At 40.5% G+C, this 22,951-nt stretch overlaps 1 protein-coding gene across 1 annotated transcript in view; it reads left to right on the forward strand.

Moving 5' to 3' along the window:
* LOC139468521 (sodium/hydrogen exchanger 9B2-like) overlaps nt 1–22,951 on the forward strand; it is a 39,175-nt gene that overhangs the window by 14,165 nt on the left and 2,059 nt on the right. The window contains exons 5-10 of the mRNA XM_071250530.1: nt 24–199; nt 811–917; nt 2,848–3,012; nt 4,048–4,156; nt 4,961–5,097; nt 5,529–5,603. Of these exons, the coding sequence (XP_071106631.1) occupies nt 24–199; nt 811–917; nt 2,848–3,012; nt 4,048–4,156; nt 4,961–5,097; nt 5,529–5,603 (769 nt within the window). The remainder of the gene's footprint in view (nt 1–23; nt 200–810; nt 918–2,847; nt 3,013–4,047; nt 4,157–4,960; nt 5,098–5,528; nt 5,604–22,951) is intronic.

Consider the following 22,951-nt stretch of genomic DNA (forward strand, 5'->3'; position numbering starts at 1 on the left):
AAAGAGTGTAATGTGTGTTGCAGGTTTGTGATCGCAGCAGTGTCCCCGGCCGTGGTGGTCCCCTGCCTGCTGTCTCTGCAGGAAGATGGGTACGGGGTAGACAAAGGCATCCCCACCCTCGTCATCGCGGCAGCCAGTGTGGATGATGTCCTGGCCATCACTGGCTTCGGTGTTGTGCTGGGCATTGCCTTCTCACAAGGTACATACCATGTCTAGAGATGTTAGTATGTAGCCTCATCTCTGTTCTCCCCCTCCCACCCCAGGGGATTCCAGGCTGAACATGCTGAATAAGTCCTCATGTTCTTGTGCTTGTCCCAGTTTCCATCGAGGTTGTGTTTTGTTGTGTTACACTTTGCAGTAATGCAGCAATGTTCATGTCTGTAAATAATTGAATCTTAATCGAAAATGCACTGATTGATACAATAAAAACTCTAACCTCTCAATCAATCATGTCCCCTCTTTCAACTGTCGTAGGTTCCCGGGGACCAATTCTTATTTTTGCCCAAGAATCCCCACTAGGTAAAACCAACGGGAAGTGGCAATTGATGGTTACCATGGTTACAGAGTGATGTGGCTAATTGTGTCCCATCTTTTCCAGGTATCATTGTCAATGTAATGGGTCAGTGGTTTGTCTGGTCCAGATTTGATTTCTTACCAACACATTAGAACTGTTCAGATGTTATCAACAACTCACTGACATTCTTCCTGTGTAATATTCATTCCGTAAATAACTGCTGTGTGCAGGTTTCTATTTTCAATACGACTCATCCTGAGTATTCACCAGCCTTTCCCTGCTCTGTTTACCCCCAGGTAACTTGGCGTGGACCCTGCTGAAGGGCCCCCTGGAGGCTGTGGTGGGCGTCGCCCTGGGGACCGTGGCTGGGGTCATACTCTGGTACTTCCCACAACGCACCAGTGTAAGTTGCTCCGGTGTACTACTGCTTCTCAGTATTGTTTCCGACCGCCTCCGTGGTCTAGTGGTAGAGCGTCCGCCCAAAGAGCGGAAGGTCCGGGGTTCAATCCTGGGGCGCGTCATACCAAAAGACAAAAGTACTTGTTGTTACCCTGTCTGGCACTCGGCATTAAGGGGCTAAAACAAGGACTGGTTGGCTCGGAGTCAGTATACTGTGTCTGAGTGGGGTATTCATGTTAGACTGTGGCATGGTATCTCAGTGAGCTAGCACTATGAATCAGCATCAGTCCGGACTAGTACAAGCAGCCACACAAACACACACACATACATGCATATCGCTATATAAGTGCAATAATCTTGGACACGACGTTAAACCCCATTTCACCTCGCCAGTATTGTTTCCAGTGTTAATTTAAACAGTCTCATTGATGAGTAACCATGGTAACATTTTGGTAACATGTGCAGTATTTGAAATTAATGGGGGTCCGTGGTTGTAAAGCTGTGCTGCTGTAATGTTTGAATCTGGAAACTCCTTAAATTTTCAGTTTTTAGCATTAAACTTGTGACGCCTTGACTTTTCATGCTTAATTTCAAAGCCCAATCAGTTACAATCCATTACAAGCATTTTTAACAATTAAATCACTGGAATAAATGTTACCACTAGTGATGGCATGAAAAATACATTGAACAGATTGTTTAGTGGAATCAGTCTACACTGAACGAGACTGGGATTTATGTCCAGTTTGACACACCAGTCCAGATTTGACAGAAGCCTTATTCTAGCAAAGAGTTATGTCCCTTGGTATTGCATGTGAAGTGAACAGTCAGTTTTCAAGATGTGTGTTCAAGTACATTAACACCTGAAAGATTTGCCTTGGAGAGAGGCAGACGCCACAATATAAACAATATGCGTGTACGGGGTCCAGATCACATACCTACATTGTAGATGATGGCAGTGATTTGAATCCAAGCTACATTTACAGACTGTTTGTCTCATCTCATCATTTAACAGAGTGCTGATCCAAGCAAAAGCACTGGCTGGTACAGTGACAGTGGACATGGCTATATGCAATTTGCCGGTAACATTGCATGCATAAACATACAAAAGATTATGATAACTCGTGAAACAATAATTGGAAAATTTAACTATCTCGTTTGAATATTTGTTATTTGACAATTCCTGATCCTTTCAAAAGCAAAAGTATGTTTATGACAAAACATTGATTGATTTATCTAATGTACCCGTTTTAGCTGTTTGAAAGTTACATGAATGGAATTTAAAATATGATCTTAACCTATACAACTTTATTCAATCCACTTTATCCCCATGATGATCCGGTAAGAATTGATCTTCAGCAACCCATGCTTGTTGTAAGAGGTGACTAATGAGATCAGACAATCAGGCTTGCTGACTTGGTTGATGCATGTCATCGTATCAAAATTGTGTAGATTGATGCTAATGATGTCATTCACTGGATTGTCTGGTCCAGACACAATTATTTACAGATCACCATCATACAACTGGAATTTTGCCGAGTGTGGCGTTTGACAACAAACAAATAGTCCACTTTGTGCGGCGTAAAACAACAAACAATCCACTTTATGTACCCCACAGTATGAGGAAAGTTACTGCTGCGCCGAGTTTATTCACAGCATCATATTACATTGTAATCATATTGTTTGTTAATGAGAACTGCTTACTGGATGTGTGAGGTAGTTGCCTGAAAAGTTAATCTGGGATTAGAGAGGCAGTTACATAATAAACTGGTCTTTCGTCCCATAATTTGAGTCCGGAATCGGGAGGGAAGGAGGTTTGGATTAGACAGGTTTCAGTTGATGCTAAATGAGTGTAGTAAATTCATGACTGTATATTTGGTCCAGTGTTGACAGAGATCAGCATGAGTTGAGAATAATAGAATTGAATGTTGTTGCAGAAGAACCTGGTGTTGTTTCGGTCTGTGATGCTGGTCGGGTTCGGTCTGATGGCCATCTTTCTCTCCACGTACCTAAAGTGGGCGGGGTCCGGACCTCTGGGCTGCCTCACTCTCGCGTTTGTTGCCGCGCTGAAGTGGAGGAAAGAGTTCAAGGAGGGTGAACAGGTGAATGTCACCATGAGCTACACAGATGTTAAAGCAGATTGATTCAGAAAGGTTTCCCCTTCCTTTTGATTGAGACTGATAATACTCTTTTCAATGTGTGACACTGTGATTATTTTGTGAATCATTCTGTTAATTGTGTGGTCCAGTGTTCATCACTTGCCATGTGTTTGTAACATTTAGTGAAATAATATCATTTATCTCTTCCTTCCTATGGAGAGAGGGTGGCGGTCAGGTAGCCTAGTGGTTAAAGCGTTCGCTCGTCATGCCGAAGACCCGGGTTCGATTCCCGACATGGGTACAATGTGTGAAGCCCATTTCTGGTGTCCCCTACCGTGATATTGCTGGAATATTGCTAAAAGCGGCGTAAAACCATACTCACTCACTCACTATGGAGAGAGGAAGGTCGGGGGTTCTATTCCAGGCCACATCAACCAAAAGATGTTAAACATGGACCCACTTGTTAAGTCTTTGAAAGGCCTTTGGAAGTAATACACATCAGGAATTTATGGATGTCAACTTCTTTATGTTAGGAACAAAGTTTCAGAGTACATACTTATTCCTTCATCCTCCATTCACCGGATGAAGGAGTAAGTATATGCTCTGAAACATTGCCTTCCTCATACTATAGCAGTTGACATCCATAAATTCTCTTCCTTATGGATGAGCGGTCGGGTAGCCTTGTGGTTAAAATCGTTCTTGTCAGGCCGAAGACCCCGGTTCGATTCCTGACATGGGTACAATGTGTGAAGCCCATTTCTGGTGTCCCCTGCCGTGATATTGCTGGAATATTGCTAAAAGCGGCGTAAAACCATACTTACTCACTCACTTTTCCTTATGAAACTTGATACCCTGCCTAGTGCTGATACAAGGAAACGAAGAACTCAGCAGTCATTGTAATGTGGTGTAAATTAACCAAAATTTGTGTGAGTAATTTGGCCAGAAATATCATATTTATTGCTTGAGGGTTCGGATGTTTATTGACATTTGTTCACCCATGTTGTAGGGTTGTGATGATGTGAGAATGTATGTTTCCAGAATCCAATTGAGAATGTTGTGGGTGTCCTGTGGATGATTTTTCAACCATTACTGTTTGGTCTGATTGGATCTGAGGTGGAGATCTCGAGTATTGACAAGAACACAATTGGTAGGTTCTACTGTATAGAGAGTATCGGCTGAAAACACCATTGGTAGATTTTGCCTAGAGAGTATCGACAAAAACACTTTTGGTAGATTTTGCCTAGAGAGTATTGCCAAGTACACCATTGGTAGGTTCTGCTGTGTAGAGAGTATCGCCAAGAACACCATTGGTAGGTTCTGCTGTGTAGAGAGTTTTGCCAAGAACACCATTGTTAGATTTTGCCTAGAGAGTATCGACAAGAACACCATTGGTAGATTTTGCCAAGAGAGTATCAATTAAAATACCATTTTTAGATTTTGCCTAGAGAGTATCGCCAAGAACACCATTGTTAGATTTTGCCAAGAGAATATCAACAAGAACACCATTGGTAGATTTTGCCAAGAAAGTATCACCAAGAACACCATTGGTAGGTTCTGCTGTGTAGAGAGTATTGCTAAGAACAATATTGGTAGATTTTGCCAAGAGAGTATCGCCAAGAACACCATTGGTAGGTTCTGCCTAGAGTGTATCGCCAAGAACACCATTGGTAGGTTCTGCCTAGAGTGTATCGCCAAGAACACCATTGGTAGGTTCTGCCTAGAGTGTATCGCCAAGAACACCATTGGTAGGTTCTGCCTAGAGTGTATCGCCAAGAACACCACTGGTAGATTTTGCCTAGAGAGTATTGACTAGAACAACATTGGTAGGTTCTGCCTAGAGTGTATCGCCAAGAACACCACTGGTAGATTTTGCCAAGAGAGTATTGACTAGAACAACATTGGTGTTTAGAGGTATGTGACAGGATGATTGAGATGTGATGTATGCCTCCAGGTCTCGGCCTAGCCACCCTTGGAATCGGATTGGCAGTAAGGATGGTGGTGTCCTTCCTGGCAGTGTTCTTCACACCTCTCAACCTCAGGGAGAGGATGTTCATTCCCTTTGCATGGCTGCCCAAAGCCACGGTCCAGGTGAGGTTATGACAACAGACGACACTTCAATTGTCATTTAGCTTCTAATTCAGTCGAATACTAATGTACCTAATTCAAATGACCATGGGGCCCATGTTGGTCAGAGATTAAGGGTCATATCTTTCTTCATAAGTAAATGAGCTCAGAAGGCAGGTTCTGTTTTGTGAGTGATTTAGGCGTTTGGAGAACATTTCTGCTGAATTAATGATCCAGATTTGATTTCTGCTGCACATGTTTTATTCCATGAACAATTGCAGATCTGCACACTAATCCTTTGAAAATAAATCATATCTGGATCCCAGTGACATGTACATGAAAGTAATACTGTTGTATTGTTTAAATACACATAGATATTCAAATTTTGTAACCCTAAACAATATAGAGAATGATCAATAATGTTGAGTTTTGAAATGACTTCTGTTTTTCTGCAGGCTGCCATTGGTGCCAAAGCTTATGAAATGGCTATTTCTGAAGGTAAACCAGAGCTGGAGAATTTAGGCAAACAGGTCAGTAATAATTATCTCCCTTGAGGAAGAGGGTCTCTAAACAATGCATGCTGGGATAGGGAGGGGAGTGGGACTAATAATGGGTCATGTTTGTGCTTGCTGTTGATGTTGTAGCTCATTGTTTGACCATTAAATGCAGTCTTTCGTATTGCACTCACAGGCTTTTTTCCTCTTGACTGTTCATTGTTTCATATAATTGTTCATAGAACTGACGGGAAAGGACCCCCCAACACTTTCAGCTTGACATCTATATGACTATTACACCCTTGTTTGTTTTTTAGCATGTTTCATGATATCATATATGTATATATCTTGTACATGCAGATGGATTCGGTGTTATATTAATTTTTTATTGCATTTTTGCTTTTATCAGTTTTGCCTTTTAACACTTCATGTGTGCCATTAGCTATTTTATGTTCACTTTCAGCACAGCTAATACTTTATTTGCTTGTGTTGATTTGATTATTTTGGGCTTTTTATTTCATGTTAGGTTTAGATGATTTCTGTTTTTTCTAACATTCCTTTAAAAAATATACCTTTTGTCATCTTTACTTTAAACTGATCATAGTTACTCTTATATATTGTTCTTAAATTTCTTTGCACAATAAGCTTGATATTGGACATGAAATGGTTAGATAGATAGTGCACTGTTTGGGTGAGTTACAATTTCAAGTGATATCGGCAGTAATTCAGCTATATCGTTGTCAATGGAAGACTGTGGAACAACAAGTTTATCACAGATTTGTATTTATTGCTACTATGAGACCATATGAAGATGACTCACTATACATAACAAACTCATTAGAAAAAACCAAGCTCCAGATCACCAGCAACTTAGTTAGACCACCATGTGGCTTTGGGGACTTCCATTACGTCTGCTACCTACATTGTACCCAAGCAGGATTCACACCTGCCAGTTAGTTGCAGATGATTGTTTACAAGTTAAGCCTAATATTAAGATAAACACCCTGTTTCATGTTATCGCTGTGTGTTACTGACTACATTTCATAAATTTATGACAGGACAGGCAGACTCTAAACAAATGTGAAATCTCCTAGACTAGATTATCTTCTCTTTGACTAAGGGCAGTTACTCTAGCAGGTGGACTGATATATTGCAGCTTAAAATGATTACTGATACTGAAACATTATGTGTAGGCAGTTGCCTTTTTGCCTATGTGGCAATTACACATTGCAATGGCATAAATTGGTCCAGGAAAACTTGCAATGTCTAGATATAATTTGTAAAAAGCAAGGATGCTTTTTTCAACGATAGAATTTAATAATAACATTATTTGATAAAGAGGTTATCAGGTTTGTATGTTTTGGGATGGTAATCAACATTAGGAATAAGCACTATGTATTTAGCTCACCAAGGCATGATAAATACAATGTTTATTCCTAATACAGGTCTTCAGCAACCCATGCTTGCTGTAAAATGCGACTATGCTTGTCGTAAGAGGCGACTAACGGGATCAGGTGGTCAGGCTCGCTGACTTGGTTGATACATGTCATCGTATCCCAATTGGGTGGATCGATGCTCATGATGTCAATTACTGGATTGTCTGGTCCAGACTCGATTATTTACAGATCGCCGTCCTATAGCTGGAATATTGCTGAGTGCCATGTTAAACAACAAACAAACATACAAGAAAATCACACCCAACAAGAAGATTACGTTTATTAAATGCATACACTAGCGGGAATCACCTTGGAAGCTATTATTGCCAAGGTTTTAGTTTCAGCCTTTGAATTAAGTTTGCGCTTTTTGTTTTGTTCTGTTTTAATAAGCACCCGCCTATGTCAATCTTCTAATCGCCTGGGTTTTAATGATGGCAAATGTGATGCATGTCATAACATAATGTCATAACAATGTTAAGTATTCAGCACTTGCCGTGGGTGGTTGTATGCATGAGAAGTCAAGTGGAGTGGTTGCATGCTGCCCCTTATAATAATGATGGAATGTCTAGTGAGTATGTTTATCTTAATGGTTTATTTTATGAAGCAACACTAACACGCCTGACAATGAGAACACTAAGAAAGAATGATGTATGACTTTTTTAAAATATGCATTCAAAAGGACCAAAATGCTGAAATATGCCTGTGAATTTAATGTTGCACACTTAGACTATTTGCTGTTCCAAAGGAGGTGGCCAAGGAATTAGAGTAAAATGGCTAAATTCCTTCTTTTTTTTTACCAACTGCTTTGTCGTCTACTGATGCAGGAAATAGTTTTATTGTACCAACTCAGTGTATATCTTTCTATTTGTGGTCTTTTGGTGACTGTGTGCAAATTTAACAAACATAGCATACACAGTTCTATCTTGGCCTGATTAAGAGTATCAGTAAAGTGTAACGGCATTGTCCACAGAAGGACATGGTTCATCATTTTGAACTGTTTTCACTGAGGATAACCAATAGTGAGGTAAATTGTGCCTTATGTAATGATAGTAACTGATTTCGAGGACCATAACGCTTTTCTGAGATCATGTTTATTAACAAAAACCCTTTCTTTCCACTCTGCATTTCTGATGATCTGGACAACAACTTGACCTTCAACTCCTCGGCTGTGACCTTCAATGATCTAATCTGCTACTGTTGCATACTGGGATATGCCTGGAAAACCTCGTCTGTATATGCCTTACTTATTCTGTTTGCATGTTAATGTACCATAAATATATTCACCATGTTTTTCATGAATTTAAAACTCTTTTTATGAATTCACCACGTTGCTTTTTTGCTATTGAACACTTCTGTGTTTGCATATGCCTTGTATCCATTGTATGTCATTTACACTCATGTTGTTGTTTGATCCCTTGAATATGTTTTGGGGTAATATGATTGTGTTTGATCAATGATATCTTTCAATTGCATTGAAACATCAACCTTCATATTTACTTAACATATTGAATTGTATGTTGAACTTTGATTACAAATTGATTTCCTGCTGTGGGATTGATGTGTGACACATTCAGGTTTTAACATTGGCGGTGTTGTCCATCTTGGTGACCGCGCCCCTCGGGGCAGCCATTGTGTCCATTATGGGACCAAGGTTGCTGAAGCAGACACTGAAAGACAAAGGGGCTGTTGGGGTTGCTGAAGTTGCTCTACCTCTTGAGGACGACGAAGAAAATGAGGCAGGGGAAGGAGGTCTTAGGGAGAAGATGCTTCTGTGAGAAGGCCCAGAAGAAAGTGTGGGGTCACATCTGGCTGGAACACTGGCTGAAGGTCTATCGAGAAGAATGTGTTTGATATTTCTGGTTGGAACACTGGCGGAAGCTCTGCCCAGAAGAAAGTATGGAGTCACATCTGGCTTGAACACTGGCTGAAGGTCTATCGAGAAGAATGTGTTTGATATTTCTGGTTGGAACACCGGCGGAAGCTCTGCCCAGAAGAAATTATGGCATCACATCTGGCTTGAACATTGGCTGAAGCTCTATCGAGAAGAATGTGTGTGATTGTATTTGGTTAGAACACCGGCCGAAGCTCTGCCCAGAAGAAAGTATGGAGTCACATCTGGCTGGAACATTGGCTGAAGGTCTATCAAGAAGAATGTGTGATTACATCTGGTTGGAACATCGGCTGAAGCTCTGTCCTGAAGAAAGTATGGCGTGACATCTGGCTGGAACATTGGCTGAAGCTCTGTTGAGAAGAATGTGTGTGATTATATCTGGTTAGAACATCGACTGAAGCTCTGTCCTGAAGAAAGTAGCTGATTATATTTGATTAGAACATCGGCTGAAGAAGGTGTGTGATTATATCTGGTTAGAACATCGACTGAAGCTCTGCCCAAATATTTTATAAAAAAATTCCAGCCCGCCTTGAATATCCAATGGCCGTTTCCCACCTTTCATCAGAAACATCATGTTTGGGTCACACCACTGACCACTGTTTATTGCTGACTCTGCAGTTTGCTGTGACATACCCTCACTTACTATTTGTCTGCACATCATGCCAGGAGTGTGCCGTTTAGTATAATGTCCTTCAGGCCAGGTGGCAAAGCTTAGGATAGAAAAGATAACTTCTTTGAGATTGTGGAGCAGGGGTAGATACTACGATTTAAATGAAACTAGTTCACAGCTCATTTGTAGTTTATGTTACACAACTGGATTTTTTTGTGAAAACAGCAAGTCTTTCCAGAGTTTACTACTCTGACCCTGATATACCTCGCTCAATTGCTCACTGCTTCTGGGACCTGGCTTGTTGCCCTGAGGCAGGACATTTCTCTGTGCTCAGTGAGACGTTCAACTGTTGCCTTCATGAAGAGAACTGGAGCCACTTGCACAAAGCCATCATAGTGCTATGACTCTTAACTCCCATACTATAACATAGACTAACAATATCCATAATGCTATGACGATCTGAACTCTCATTCTCTAACAAAGAGTTACGATAATCATAGAACTATGAGGGGGCACGGGGGGCCCAGTCGTTAAGGCAACGCGATTCACTTTGCAGAAACCTATGAATGTGGGTTTGAATCCCAGTTCACCCCGATTATGTTTCTTGGTTTGTCAGCACCATACTCGTACTTATAGGTTTCATCGAAGTGGTAAATGTCTTATACCTGCATCACTTCGGGCTTTCGTCCCACATTATGCTGACATGCCGTGATATAACTGTAATACTGTTGAAAGCGGCGTTGACCCACTCACTTTCTCATAGCACTATGATGATCTACAAAAATGTGAAAATACACGAAATACACGAACAAAGACTTACGATAGTTGTAATGCTACGACGATAGGACTCTTGAATTGTTTGATAGGCATTTCTTAGAAGTTGACGGATGACAATGTAGACAGTCTTACTTGACAATCTTATAAAGTTCTTTACTGAAACATGCTATAACACTATAATAATGATATTATGTCTACTTTGTCAATAGTACTCATACATAGAATTAAGATAGTTGAAAATCCCATACTCTAACATAGACTTTGGTAGTTATGCTAAGATCGTCATGTGCAAGTGGGCCAAGATCCACTTGTTGACAATCATATCAGTAGATTCTCCATACATGTTGGACATCATGGACGTGATCCTCCGGTGTAGTGATGTCATAGATGCTACTGAATATCAGGGATACCACAGATTGACTAGTGTAAATTTACTTTTAATTGTCTACAACATTATTTCAAACAGTATTTGATTGTCTGAATTCCCTGTAGTTGGTAGTTTGTTATAGTGTGAGTAGAGTGTTGATCAGGTCGTGATAATGTCACTCGTGACATTTGTTTGTTGTTGAAGAACCAGCATCATCGGTACTACCTTAAAATGGCCACTCAGCTTGTCTCAAGTGCCAATAATTTGAAGTAGTCTTTTGCCAGTAGATTTAGATAGAGGTTATTTCTCTAAAAAAAACCAAGAAAAATGTAATTTTAGAATGATTTTTTAAGTATTTCAAGATACATGTGTGAATAAATGAAATAAATATATTGAATATTGTGTGTTTCATATTGTTTTTTGGTGCATGTTTCTTTTATTAATTTGATAAAATTTGTTTTGATGTCTTAAGAGAGGTTTCTGACATTTTTTATTTTTATGCAAATTGTGAGAGTGGCGAGTGCTACTGGTAGAGCAGGACGTGCTTACCCTTTCAATAAACACCTTGCGTCATCACTGACTTTCAGTGATCCATTCCTATAGTTTTCACCCCTATTTTGACTTTTGGGCCCTATGGAATCTCTTTTGTCGGATGAGACTGGCATTGACATTTTATGTTTATTGTAATTGACTCGCAGTGATTCCGACGCTGACCTGTGCAGTAGAAAGATCATTTTTCTCTTACATGTCAATTCGTCTGATACTGTCTGACTAATGAACTTGTTCCGTTTGACATGGTCCATCAAATGAAGGCATCTTGTTTTGTGCGATTCATTGTGATTTTGTTTTAATTAGTTTGTGTTTAAATTTTTTTACATATCTAAATTGACAAATGATGGTTCAAAGAAATTTTTTGGACCAGTTTTCCTCACTTGCTATTGATCTTTGTCACCATAATAAGTTTGTAGCATATAGCTAAAATGGATAGAATTATTATTAAACCGCCCGCATGTTATCAAAAATGAGCTGTCCACTGTAACTTGATAATGCCCTCATATTGCTTGACGGCGGGCCATTATCACGCCCGTTGTTAGGTGACGTCATAAGATGGGATAGGTGACGTCACGTTCAATAGTGATGTCATTTGGTTTGTTCTATGATGTTTCCATATTTGTAACAGTTGGTCAGAGACATTCGTGTTGATTGCTGTCAATGTTTCAAAATCGATATTGTTGTTTCTTTTTATTTGATAACAAATTCCATCCATTTTAGCCATAATGACGGTAACACTATTTTTCAGGGCATTTTCATTTGCAGAAGCCCTCGGTCTTTTCAACTGCACTCCTTTGTCGGGCAGTTAATGGAAGACCTCATGCTTCTGCAAATGATAATGCCCTGAAAAATAGCGTTACCCTTATAATAACATTATTAATTCAAACTTAAGGTGAGCTACAGGGCCTTGTTGCTCAATTCATTGTTATGTATATTGTCTTCTCCTTCATTGTCTTCATCCATCAGTCAACATAACTGCTTCACCATTGTCTGTAGGTATGAGCTCCAAACTTAAGAGAATGTCTAGCATCATGATATCTGAACCCAAACTTAGGAGAATGTCTAGCATCATGATATCTGAACCCAAACTTAGGAGAATGTCTAGCATCATGATATCTGGACCTAAACTTAGGAGAATGTCTAGCATCACGATATCTGGACCCAATCTCAGGAGAATGTCTAGCATCATGATATCTGAACCCAAACTTAGGAGAATGTCTAGCATCATGATATCTGAACCCAAACTTAGGAGAATGTCTAGCATCATGATATCTGGACCCAAACTTAGGAGAATGTCTAGCATCATGATATCTGAACCCAAACTTAGGAGAATGTCTAGCATCATGATATCTGAACCCAAACTTAAGAGAATGTCTAGCATCATGATATCTGAACCCAAACTTAGGAGAATGTCTAGCATCATGATATCTGGACCCAAACTTAGGAGAATGTCTAGCATCATGATATCTGAACCCAAACTTAGGAGAATGTCTAGCATCATGATATCTGGACCCAAACTTAGGAGAATGTCTAGCATCATGATATCTGAACCCAAACTTAAGAGAATGTCTAGCATTATGATATCTGGACCTAAACTTAGGAGAATGTCTAGCATCACGATATCTGGACCCAAACTTAGGAGAATGTCTAGCATCATAATATCTGAACCCAAACTTAGGAGAATGTCTAGCATCATAATATCTGAACCCAAACTTAGGAAAATGTCTAGCATCATGATATCTCGACCCAATCTCAGGAGAATGTCTAGCATCATGATATCTGGACCCAAACTTAGGAGAATGTCTAGCATCATGATATCTGAACCCAAACATAGGAGAATGTCTAGCATCATGATATCTGGACCCAAACTTAGGAGAATGTCTAGCATCATAATATCTGAACCCAAACTTAGGAGAATGTCTAGCATCATAATATCTGAACCCAAACTTAAGAGAATGTCTAGCATCATGATATCTCGACCCAATCTCAGGAGAATGTCTAGCATCATGATATCTGAACCCAAACATAGGAGAATGTCTAGCATCATGATATCTGGACCCAAACTTAGGAGAATGTCTAGCATCATGATATCTGAACCCAAACTTAGGAGAATGTCTAGCATCATGATATCTGAACCCAAACTTAAGAGAATGTCTAGCATCATGATATCTGGACCTAAGCTTAGGAGAATGTCTAGCATCATGATATCTGGACCCAAACTTAGGAGAATGTCTAGCATCATGATATCTGGACCCAAACTTAGGAGAATGTCTAGCATCATGATATCTGAACCCAAACTTAGGAGAATGTCTAGCATCATGATATCTGAACCCAAACTTAGGAGAATGTCTAGCATCATGATATCTGGACCTAAGCTTAGGAGAATGTCTAGCATCATGATATCTGGACCCAAACTTAGGAGAATGTCTAGCATCATGATATCTGGACCCAAACTTAGGAGAATGTCTAGCATCATGATATCTGAACCCAAACTTAGGAGAATGTCTAGCATCATGATATCTGGACCCAAACTTAGGAGAATGTCTAGCATCATGATATCTGGACCCAAACTTAGGAGAATGTCTAGCATCATGATATCTGAACCCAAACTTAGGAGAATGTATAGCATCATGATATCTGAACCCAAACTTAGGAGAATGTCTAGCATCATGATATCTGAACCCAAACTTAGGAGAATGTCTAGCATCATGATATCTGAACCCAAACTTAGGAGAATGTCTAGCATCATGATATCTCGACCCAAACTTAGGAGAATGTCTAGCATCATGATATCTGGACCCAAACTTAGGAGAATGTCTAGCATCATGATATCTCGACCCAAACTTAGGAGAATGTCTAGCATCATGATATCTGTGATGATATTAGTAATGAAATATGAATTATGTATCAATTTAAAGAATCCTTTAATAAGGAAGTGTGTATTATGGTCATGCAGTTTTTCAGCTATATTGTTTACAGTGACATAACCTCTTCTGTAAAACAGTGTGTCTGATGTTTGATCTTGGATATCAAAGTTGATGAGTTATTATTATCATCCCCAGCCACAAAGTTGGGCGGGGGAAATAGGTTCATTCATACGTCGGTCCTTTCGTCTGCTTCTCAAAGGGGAGAAATTATCTCAAAAACTATTTAAGTCAGAGAAATGAAATTTACACACTGATGTTACTGGTCATGATCTCAAATGGGTTTGAAAATTGGTGTCTTAAATTCATTTTTTACAGAGTTATGGCCCTTGCTTTGCGCTTTTCATTAGAGTGCAAATTGCATGCTTATCTAAGAGATACTTGTCAAGATCGAGTTTGAAACCAGGTCCCGTCAATTATTGTTTTGCAGAGTTCTGGCCCTTGTTCCATGCTTTTCAACTTAGTGGATGGTGTCTGCAATGGGGACATGTTTTCTCAGAAACTACTGAAGCTACATGAATGAAACTTTGCATGCTTATTGAAGAGATACTGGTCAAGACTGTGTTCAAAATTAGTCCCATAAATTACATGTATTTTTTTCTGGAGTTACCTCCCTGGCTATATGTTTTTAGGTTTTGAGCATACACAGTTACGGCCCTTGATCCATGATGTTTTACAATGTGCATAGGGTCTGCAGTGGGGACTATTTTTCTCAGAAACTATGATGTTAGCTTATCTAAGAGATACTCATCAAGACTAATTTATTTTTTCCAGAGAATGAGCCTTTTGTGTGTAATAATTTCACATGTAATCATTGTTTGTGATGACATAAAGCAGCCCAAGTGGCTATCTCTTCTTAAGGCTTTATGGGACTCTTTTTTATAGTTTATATTCACTGCTATATGAACAAACATAATTCTAATGTGCCCATGGCAGGAGATAGTGATAACGCTGTTTATTACCCATAGGGTTAGAAATAAACTGGTGCACCAATGTATGTTTCAGTCATCCAAACAGCACTGTTGTCATTGTTCAAATCTTATGAAATGATGTCATAGCTGAAAATTGTTAACATCATGTGACAAATTGGGGTTTTCTTTGACAGCTGTGGTGATCAGTACATTTTTCAAAAGGGTAGCTCAAAAGGACTAATAAATAATGGGTATTAAAGAAATTATGTCACTCGCATATGTGTTACACTGATTTTACGAAACTCATGTAAGAATTCATGTATTACCCTCGCTTTCACTCAGGACAAACAAGAATTCTGACACTCGTAAAATCAGTATGACTCACATGCTTGTACATGTATAATATTCTCTTTTTTTCGTAGGGGCGGTCGGGTAGAATGTACATGGGTACAATGTGTGAAGCCCATTTCTGGTGTCCGCCGCCGTGATATTGCTGAAATATTGTTAAAAGCGGCATAAAATCAAACTGACTCACTCACCAACTCTATGTTTTGTGTGTATAATTCATGTTTTTGACTTCATTTTGCAACTCTAATGATGACTTTAAACAGTATTTACTTGTCCTGTATTCCTGATGATTCATTATCACAGACATATTGAAGCTGCACTTTCCCCAGGCAACCATGCGACAAGGGGAAGTAACTGAGGGTGGCTTTCATTAATGTGTATCATTTGTTTCTTTTTTCAGCTCATTCATATATTGTTGATAATTGCCTGCAGTGCCTCAATGGAAACATCTATGAATATACGGAAACATATGGACCCTTTGTGGAAACCACAGTGACAATGTCCACAACAACCTGTGCTGGTGGTAACAGCTGATCAGAAGTCTTCAGGATCAATATCAATCAATAAAGTGTGTGGTACAGACTCTTGATGCCCTGATTTAAATCTAGATGCAATCTGACTCACTGCAGCAAATAACAACAAACAAGTGTTGGCCTGGAATTAAAAAGATCTGATGATAGAAATGTACAAACATTTTCAAGATTAGAAAAATCTTTTGTGAAATAGACAGCCATAGTTGACCCCAATGTTGTGAGTTGTACCCATTATACATCCAGCTGAGATACATGCTTGGCTCTGTTGTTGAGTTGTACCGGTACCCATTATAGATCAAGCTGAGATACATGCTTGGCTCTGTTGTTGAGTTGTACCCATTATACATCCAGCTGAGATACATGCTTGGCTCTGTTGTTGAGTTGTACCGGTACCCATTATAGATCAAGCTGAGATACATGCTTGGCTCTGTTGTTGAGTTGTACCCATTATACATCCAGCTGAGATACATGCTTGGCTCTGTTGTTGAGTTGTACCGGTACCCATTATAGATCAAGCTGAGATACATGCTTGGCTCTGTTGTTGAGTTGTACCCATTATACATCAAGCTGAGATACATGCTTGGCTCTGTTGTTGAGGTGTACCCATTATACATCAAGCTGAGATACATGCTTGGCTCTGTCGTTGAGTTGTACCCATTATACATCCAGCTGAGATACATGCTTGGCTCTGTTGTTGAGTTGTACCCATTATACATCAAGTTGAGATACATGCTTGGCTCTGTTGTGAGTTGTACCGGTACCCATTATACATCAAGCTGAGATACATGCTTGGCTCTGTTGTTGAGTTGAACCCATTATACATCCAGCTGAGATATATGCTTGGCTCTGTTGTTGAGTTGTACCCATTATACATCCAGCTGAGATACATGCTTGGCTCTGTTGTTGAGGTGTACCCATTATACATCCAGCTGAGATACATGCTTGGCTCTGTTGTTGAGTTGTACCGGTACTCATTATAGATCAAGCTGAGATACATGCTTGGCTCTGTTGTTGAGGTGTACCCATTATACATCAAGCTGAGATACATGCTTGGCTCTGTTGTTGAGTTGAACCCATTATACATCCAGCTGAGATACATGCTTGGCTCTGTTGTTGAGTTGAACCCATTATACATCAAGTTGAGATACATGCTTGGCTCTGTTGTTGAGGTGTACCCATTATACATCCAGCTGAGATACATGCTTGGCTCTGTTGTTGAGTTGAACCCATTATACATCCAGCTGAGATACATGCTTGGCTCTGTTGTTGAGTTGAACCCATTATACATCAAGCTGAGATACATGCTTGGCTCTGTTGTTGAGGTGTACCCATTATACATCAAGTTGAGATACATGCTTGGCTCTGTTGTTGAGTTGTACCGGTACCCATTATACATCAAGTTGAGATACATGCTTGGCTCTGTTGTTGAGTTGAACCCATTATACATCAAGTTGAGATACATGCTTGGCTCTGTTGTTGAGGTGTACCCATTATATACATCAAGCTGAGATACATGCTTGGCTCTGTTGTTGAGGTGTACCCATTATACATCAAGCTGAGATACATGCTTGGCTCTGTTGTTGAGTTGTACCCATTATACATCAAGCTGAGATACATGCTTGGCTCTGTTGTTGAGTTGAACCCATTATACATCAAGTTGAGATACATGCTTGGCTCTGTTGTTGAGTTGTACCCATTATACATCAAGCTGAGATACATGCTTGGCTCTGTTGTTGAGTTGTACCCATTATACATCCAGCTGAGATACATGCTTGGCTCTGTTGTTGAGTTGTACCCATTATACATCAAGCTGAGATACATGCTTGGCTCTGTTGTTGAGTTGAACCCATTATACATCCAGCTGAGATACATGCTTGGCTCTGTTGTTGAGGTGTACCCATTATACATCAAGCTGAGATACATGCTTGGCTCCGTTGTTGAGTTGTACCTGTACCCATTATACATCAAGCTGAGATACATGCTTGGCTCTGTTGTGAGTTGTACCGGTACCCATTATACATCAAGCTGAGAAACATGCTTGGCTCTGTTGTTGAGTTGAACCCATTATACATCAAGTTGAGATACATGCTTGGCTCTGTTGTTGAGTTGAACCCATTATAGATCAAGCTGAGATACATGCTTGGCTCTGTTGTTGAGTTGTACCCATTATACATCCAGCTGAGATACATGCTTGGCTCTGTTGTTGAGTTGAACCCATTATACATCCAGCTGAGATACATGCTTGGCTCTGTTGTTGAGTTGAACCCATTATACATCAAGCTGAGATACATGCTTGGCTCTGTTGTTGAGTTGAACCCATTATACATCAAGTTGAGATACATGCTTGGCTCTGTTGTTGAGTTGTACCCATTATAGATCAAGTTGAGATACATGCTTGGCTCTGTTGTTGAGTTGAACCCATTATACATCCAGCTGAGATACATGCTTGGCTCTGTTGTTGAGTTGAACCCATTATACATCCAGCTGAGATACATGCTTGGCTCTGTTGTTGAGTTGAACCCATTATACATCAAGCTGAGATACATGCTTGGCTCTGTTGTTGAGTTGTACCCAATATACATCCAGCTGAGATACATGCTTGGCTCTGTTGTTGAGTTGTACCCATTATACATCAAGCTGAGATACATGCTTGGCTCTGTTGTTGAGTTGTACCGGTACCCATTATACATCCAGCTGAGATACATGCTTGGCTCTGTTGTTGAATTGTACCCAATATACATCCAGCTGAGATATATGCTTGGCTCTGTTGTTGAGTTGTACCCAATATACATCCAGCTGAGATACATGCTTGGCTCTGTTGTTGAGTTGAACCCATTATACATCCAGCTGAGATACATGCTTGGCTCTGTTGTTGAGTTGAACCCATTATACATCCAGCTGAGATACATGCTTGGCTCTGTTGTTGAGTTGTACCCATTATACATCCAGCTGAGATACATGCTTGGCTCTGTCGTTGAGTTGTACCCATTATACATCCAGCTGAGATACATGCTTGGCTCTGTTGTTGAGTTGTACCCAATATACATCCAGCTGAGATACATGCTTGGCTCTGTTGTTGAGGTGTACCCATTATACATCAAGCTGAGATACATGCTTGGCTCTGTTGTTGAGTTGTATCCATTATACATCCAGCTGAGATACATGCTTGGCTCTGTTGTTGAGTTGTACCGGTACCCATTATAGATCAAGCTGAGATACATGCTTGGCTCTCTTGTTGAGTTGTACCCAATATACATCAAGCTGAGATACATGCTTGGCTCTGTTGTTGAGTTGAACCCATTATACATCCAGCTGAGATACATGCTTGGCTCTGTTGTTGAGTTGTACCCAATATACATCCAGCTGAGATACATGCTTGGCTCTGTTGTTGAGTTGTACCGGTACCCATTATAGATCAAGCTGAGATACATGCTTGGCTCTCTTGTTGAGTTGTACCCATTATACATCCAGCTGAGATACATGCTTGGCTCTGTTGTTGAGTTGTACCGGTACCCATTATAGATCAAGCTGAGATACATGCTTGGCTCTCTTGTTGAGTTGTACCCAATATACATCAAGCTGAGATACATGCTTGGCTCTGTTGTTGAGTTGAACCCATTATACATCCAGCTGAGATACATGCTTGGCTCTGTTGTTGAGGTGTACCCATTATACATCCAGCTGAGATACATGCTTGGCTCTGTTGTTGAGTTGTACCCATTATACATCCAGCTGAGATACATGCTTGGCTCTGTTGTGAGTTGTACCGGTACCCATTATAGATCAAGCTGAGATACACCCACCGTTGTACCTATAGGGGTGTCCCAACCATCCATGTACAATTCAAGCCACACCCACCCTTGTACCTATAGCAGTGTCCCAACCATCTATGTGCACAATTCAAGGAACACCACTCCTTGTACCCAGAGGTATGTCCCAACCGTCCATGTGCACCCGTTTCAAGCCACACCCATCCTTGTCCCAGACGTATCTCCCAACCATCCATATGCACAATTTTAGCCACATCCATCCTTGTCCTAGAGGTGTGTCCCAACCATCCATGTGCACAATTCAAGTCACACCCACCCTTGTACCTATAGCGGTGTCCCAACCATCCATGTGCACAATTCAAGGAACACCCAAACTTGTACCCAGAGGTGTGTCCCAACCATCCATGTGCACAAATCAAGTCACACCCACCCTTGTACCTATAGCAGTGTCCCAACCATCCATGTGCACAATTCAAGGAACACCACTCCTTGTACCCAGAGGTATGTCCCAACCATCCATGTGCTCCCTTTTCAAGCCACATCCACACTTATACCCAGAGGTGTGTCCCAACTATCCTTGTGCACCCGTTTCAAGCCACACCCATCCTTGTCCCAGACGTATGTCCCAACCATCCATGTGCACAATTCAAGTCACACCCACCCTTGTACCCAGAGGTGTGTCCCAACCATCCATGTGCACAATTCAAGCCACACCCACCCTTGTACCTTGTACAAATTCGGATTTCTGAGAATTGTACACCTTTTTACTCTAAAGAGCGTGTCTGTTAATACAGATTGAAAGGCATATGACATATGGATCCCTTTGTTGCCACACATGCTCCAAAGTCAACTTGGTAGAATCTTTATGAGTCACAGATACCTGTAAACAGAATATTGTTCAATTACTTTTAATGCATGTTGGTCATAGCTGGAACAGGTATTACAGACAAACCCAAACACATTTCTGTATACACAGATGTACCCTAGCCAAAATAGTCCAGAAATTTACCCTGGTATGGAAATATTAAGGGCACTAAAGTTTGGGAGTCTATTCTCAACAGGCACCAGATTCCAGTGTCATATGTGTTACCAAGCCATGCTACATATGTGAAAACAGAAAGGTACCTGGGCTACATATTGTGTAGTACTTGTGCTGATAGCAACCCGGACATCAGTCCAGGTTCGACTCCAGGTTTGGTTCTGCTTGTGTAAAGTGTTCACACCACAGTACAGTGGTGTCACAGTTGCTATCTGAGTGTCACAGGCTGTTCATCCATCTGGTCCACAAAGCTGCTGTTATTATCCCCCACCATACAGTGGAAGGGGTAGATAGGAATGGGTGCTGTTCGTCCGTCTGTCCTCCTGTCCATCTGTCCGTCATGTTTTGTTCCGGAGCAGAACTAAAAAATCATGGAAATATCTTAACCAAACTTGGTACATAGAAAGGTCTAGTGGTGAACTGGTGCCTTAAAATAGTTTGGGTTTCTTGAAAAAAATATTGTTCGAGTTTCCATGGCAACGGCTTTAACTTAAACTGAAAATGGCGGTAGAGCTCGTTTCGGGAGCAGATCTTGAAAACAGTACAATACTTCTTGCCTTGCACACAACCGGACATGTCATATTGGCGGGGGATATGAGTATTTCAAGCTTGTTTGCTTTTGACTTGCGCTTATGCACTCACTTGCATCTTTGTTTTTGTCAACAGCGTTTGAAAAAGCTGCCCAGTATTTTCCCCTGATAATTGGTATGGTTGGTACGTAACAGTGTTGTGAATCACAGACTGTGTAACATCTTCCCTCTTTTCCCATACTGCCCAGCGCTGCAACTGTAGTAAGTGTGTGTTAAGGTATATGAGTTACAATCATCTTAGTGCTAAGATCACTTTGTACAACGGCACCCAGACAAGTTGTATGCAGAGTCTTCATTGGCTGCCCATGTTTGCTGCCCGCTGGTATGTGTTGTGCTTGTTGGTCCCACTTGTCACATGACATTCAACACCGCAGAGGAGGCCAAACCAGTTGTTTTCCTGCTTTACAGATGAAATAATTGATGAATAAAATAATACCGTATTTGATGTAATAAGTGCCCAGGCCCTCTCAAAATTAGAAATAAGGGGCTCTTATTAGAGTTGAAAACAGAGTTGAAAGATCGTAAATTTCGTGGTTTTTGCTGACAGCCTGAAATGTTTATATATGATGGATATATTTTTCCAGAATTTAATTGCCCATAATTAAGGGTGCATGTAACACACTAGTGTGTATTATACACGAATAAATAAGTCTTGTGTACATTGATCAATCAGAAGGGGTTCTAATTGGGATTGTTCACTAGCCAATATCACCACGGGCTCTTATAAGAGCAGGGCGCTTATTACGTTGAATACGGTAATTTAGAATAATTGCTATTATAACATGAATATTTTTCTTTGTAGTTTTGCTATTTCTTTTTCAATTGAATTTTCAGACATTTATGCTTAACCCAAATGATCTCCAATAACACTTTTATTCATGTCTTTTATTTTGCTCCTGCATCTTGAACCCCAAATCCAAAAGCACAAAATATGTTGTATTGACCTGAACAATATTTCTCAGCAGACCAATCCTTCATCTGACTTTCATGATCTGTGATCTGCATCCAGTCCTCGGCGCCAACAGATGCAGGTGACCTTGGGGCCACGATTGTCCTGTTTTCACACTCTGTGACATCTTGTTGCCTTCCAGCACACAGAGCTGCAACGATTCATGTTACTGTGCATCTATGCATCTGCATACTTCGGGACCCTCCATTGATATTCTTGTGGGGGGGCTGGGTTTGTTGTCTTTTAATAATATGTTCCAGATGATACCGAATATCTTTCTATTTTGGCACCAATTCCATAAAAAGTTTTACAAAAGATATTTACTGGTTTGTTGGATGTCCTGAAAATAACACGTTTGGCTCCTTCTTGTGTTCCATTCAGACAAAAGGGTGACGTACGAGGCCCAGTCGTGTGAGGCGCCGCAATTCACCTGGGCCCCGTTCCACAAAGCAATCTTAGCTCTTAGTCGGTCGTAACTCCTATTCTTTAACACTGACTTACGACAGTCGTAGCGCTTAGATCGCTTTGTGGAACGGATCCCAGGTTCGCCCCAATTATGCTGCTAGGTTTGTCGTCACCGTACTCGTGATGGTGGGTTTCACTGAAGTGGTAAATGTCTGAGGCCTTCATCACTTTGGGTTTTCCTCTCACATCAAGCTGACACGCCGTGAATTAACTGGAATACTG

This window comes from Haliotis cracherodii, unplaced genomic scaffold (assembly GCF_022045235.1).
Source record: "Haliotis cracherodii isolate W230 unplaced genomic scaffold, xgHalCrac1.p SCAF_2, whole genome shotgun sequence".
In the NCBI taxonomy this organism is placed as follows: Eukaryota; Metazoa; Mollusca; class Gastropoda; order Lepetellida; family Haliotidae; genus Haliotis; species Haliotis cracherodii.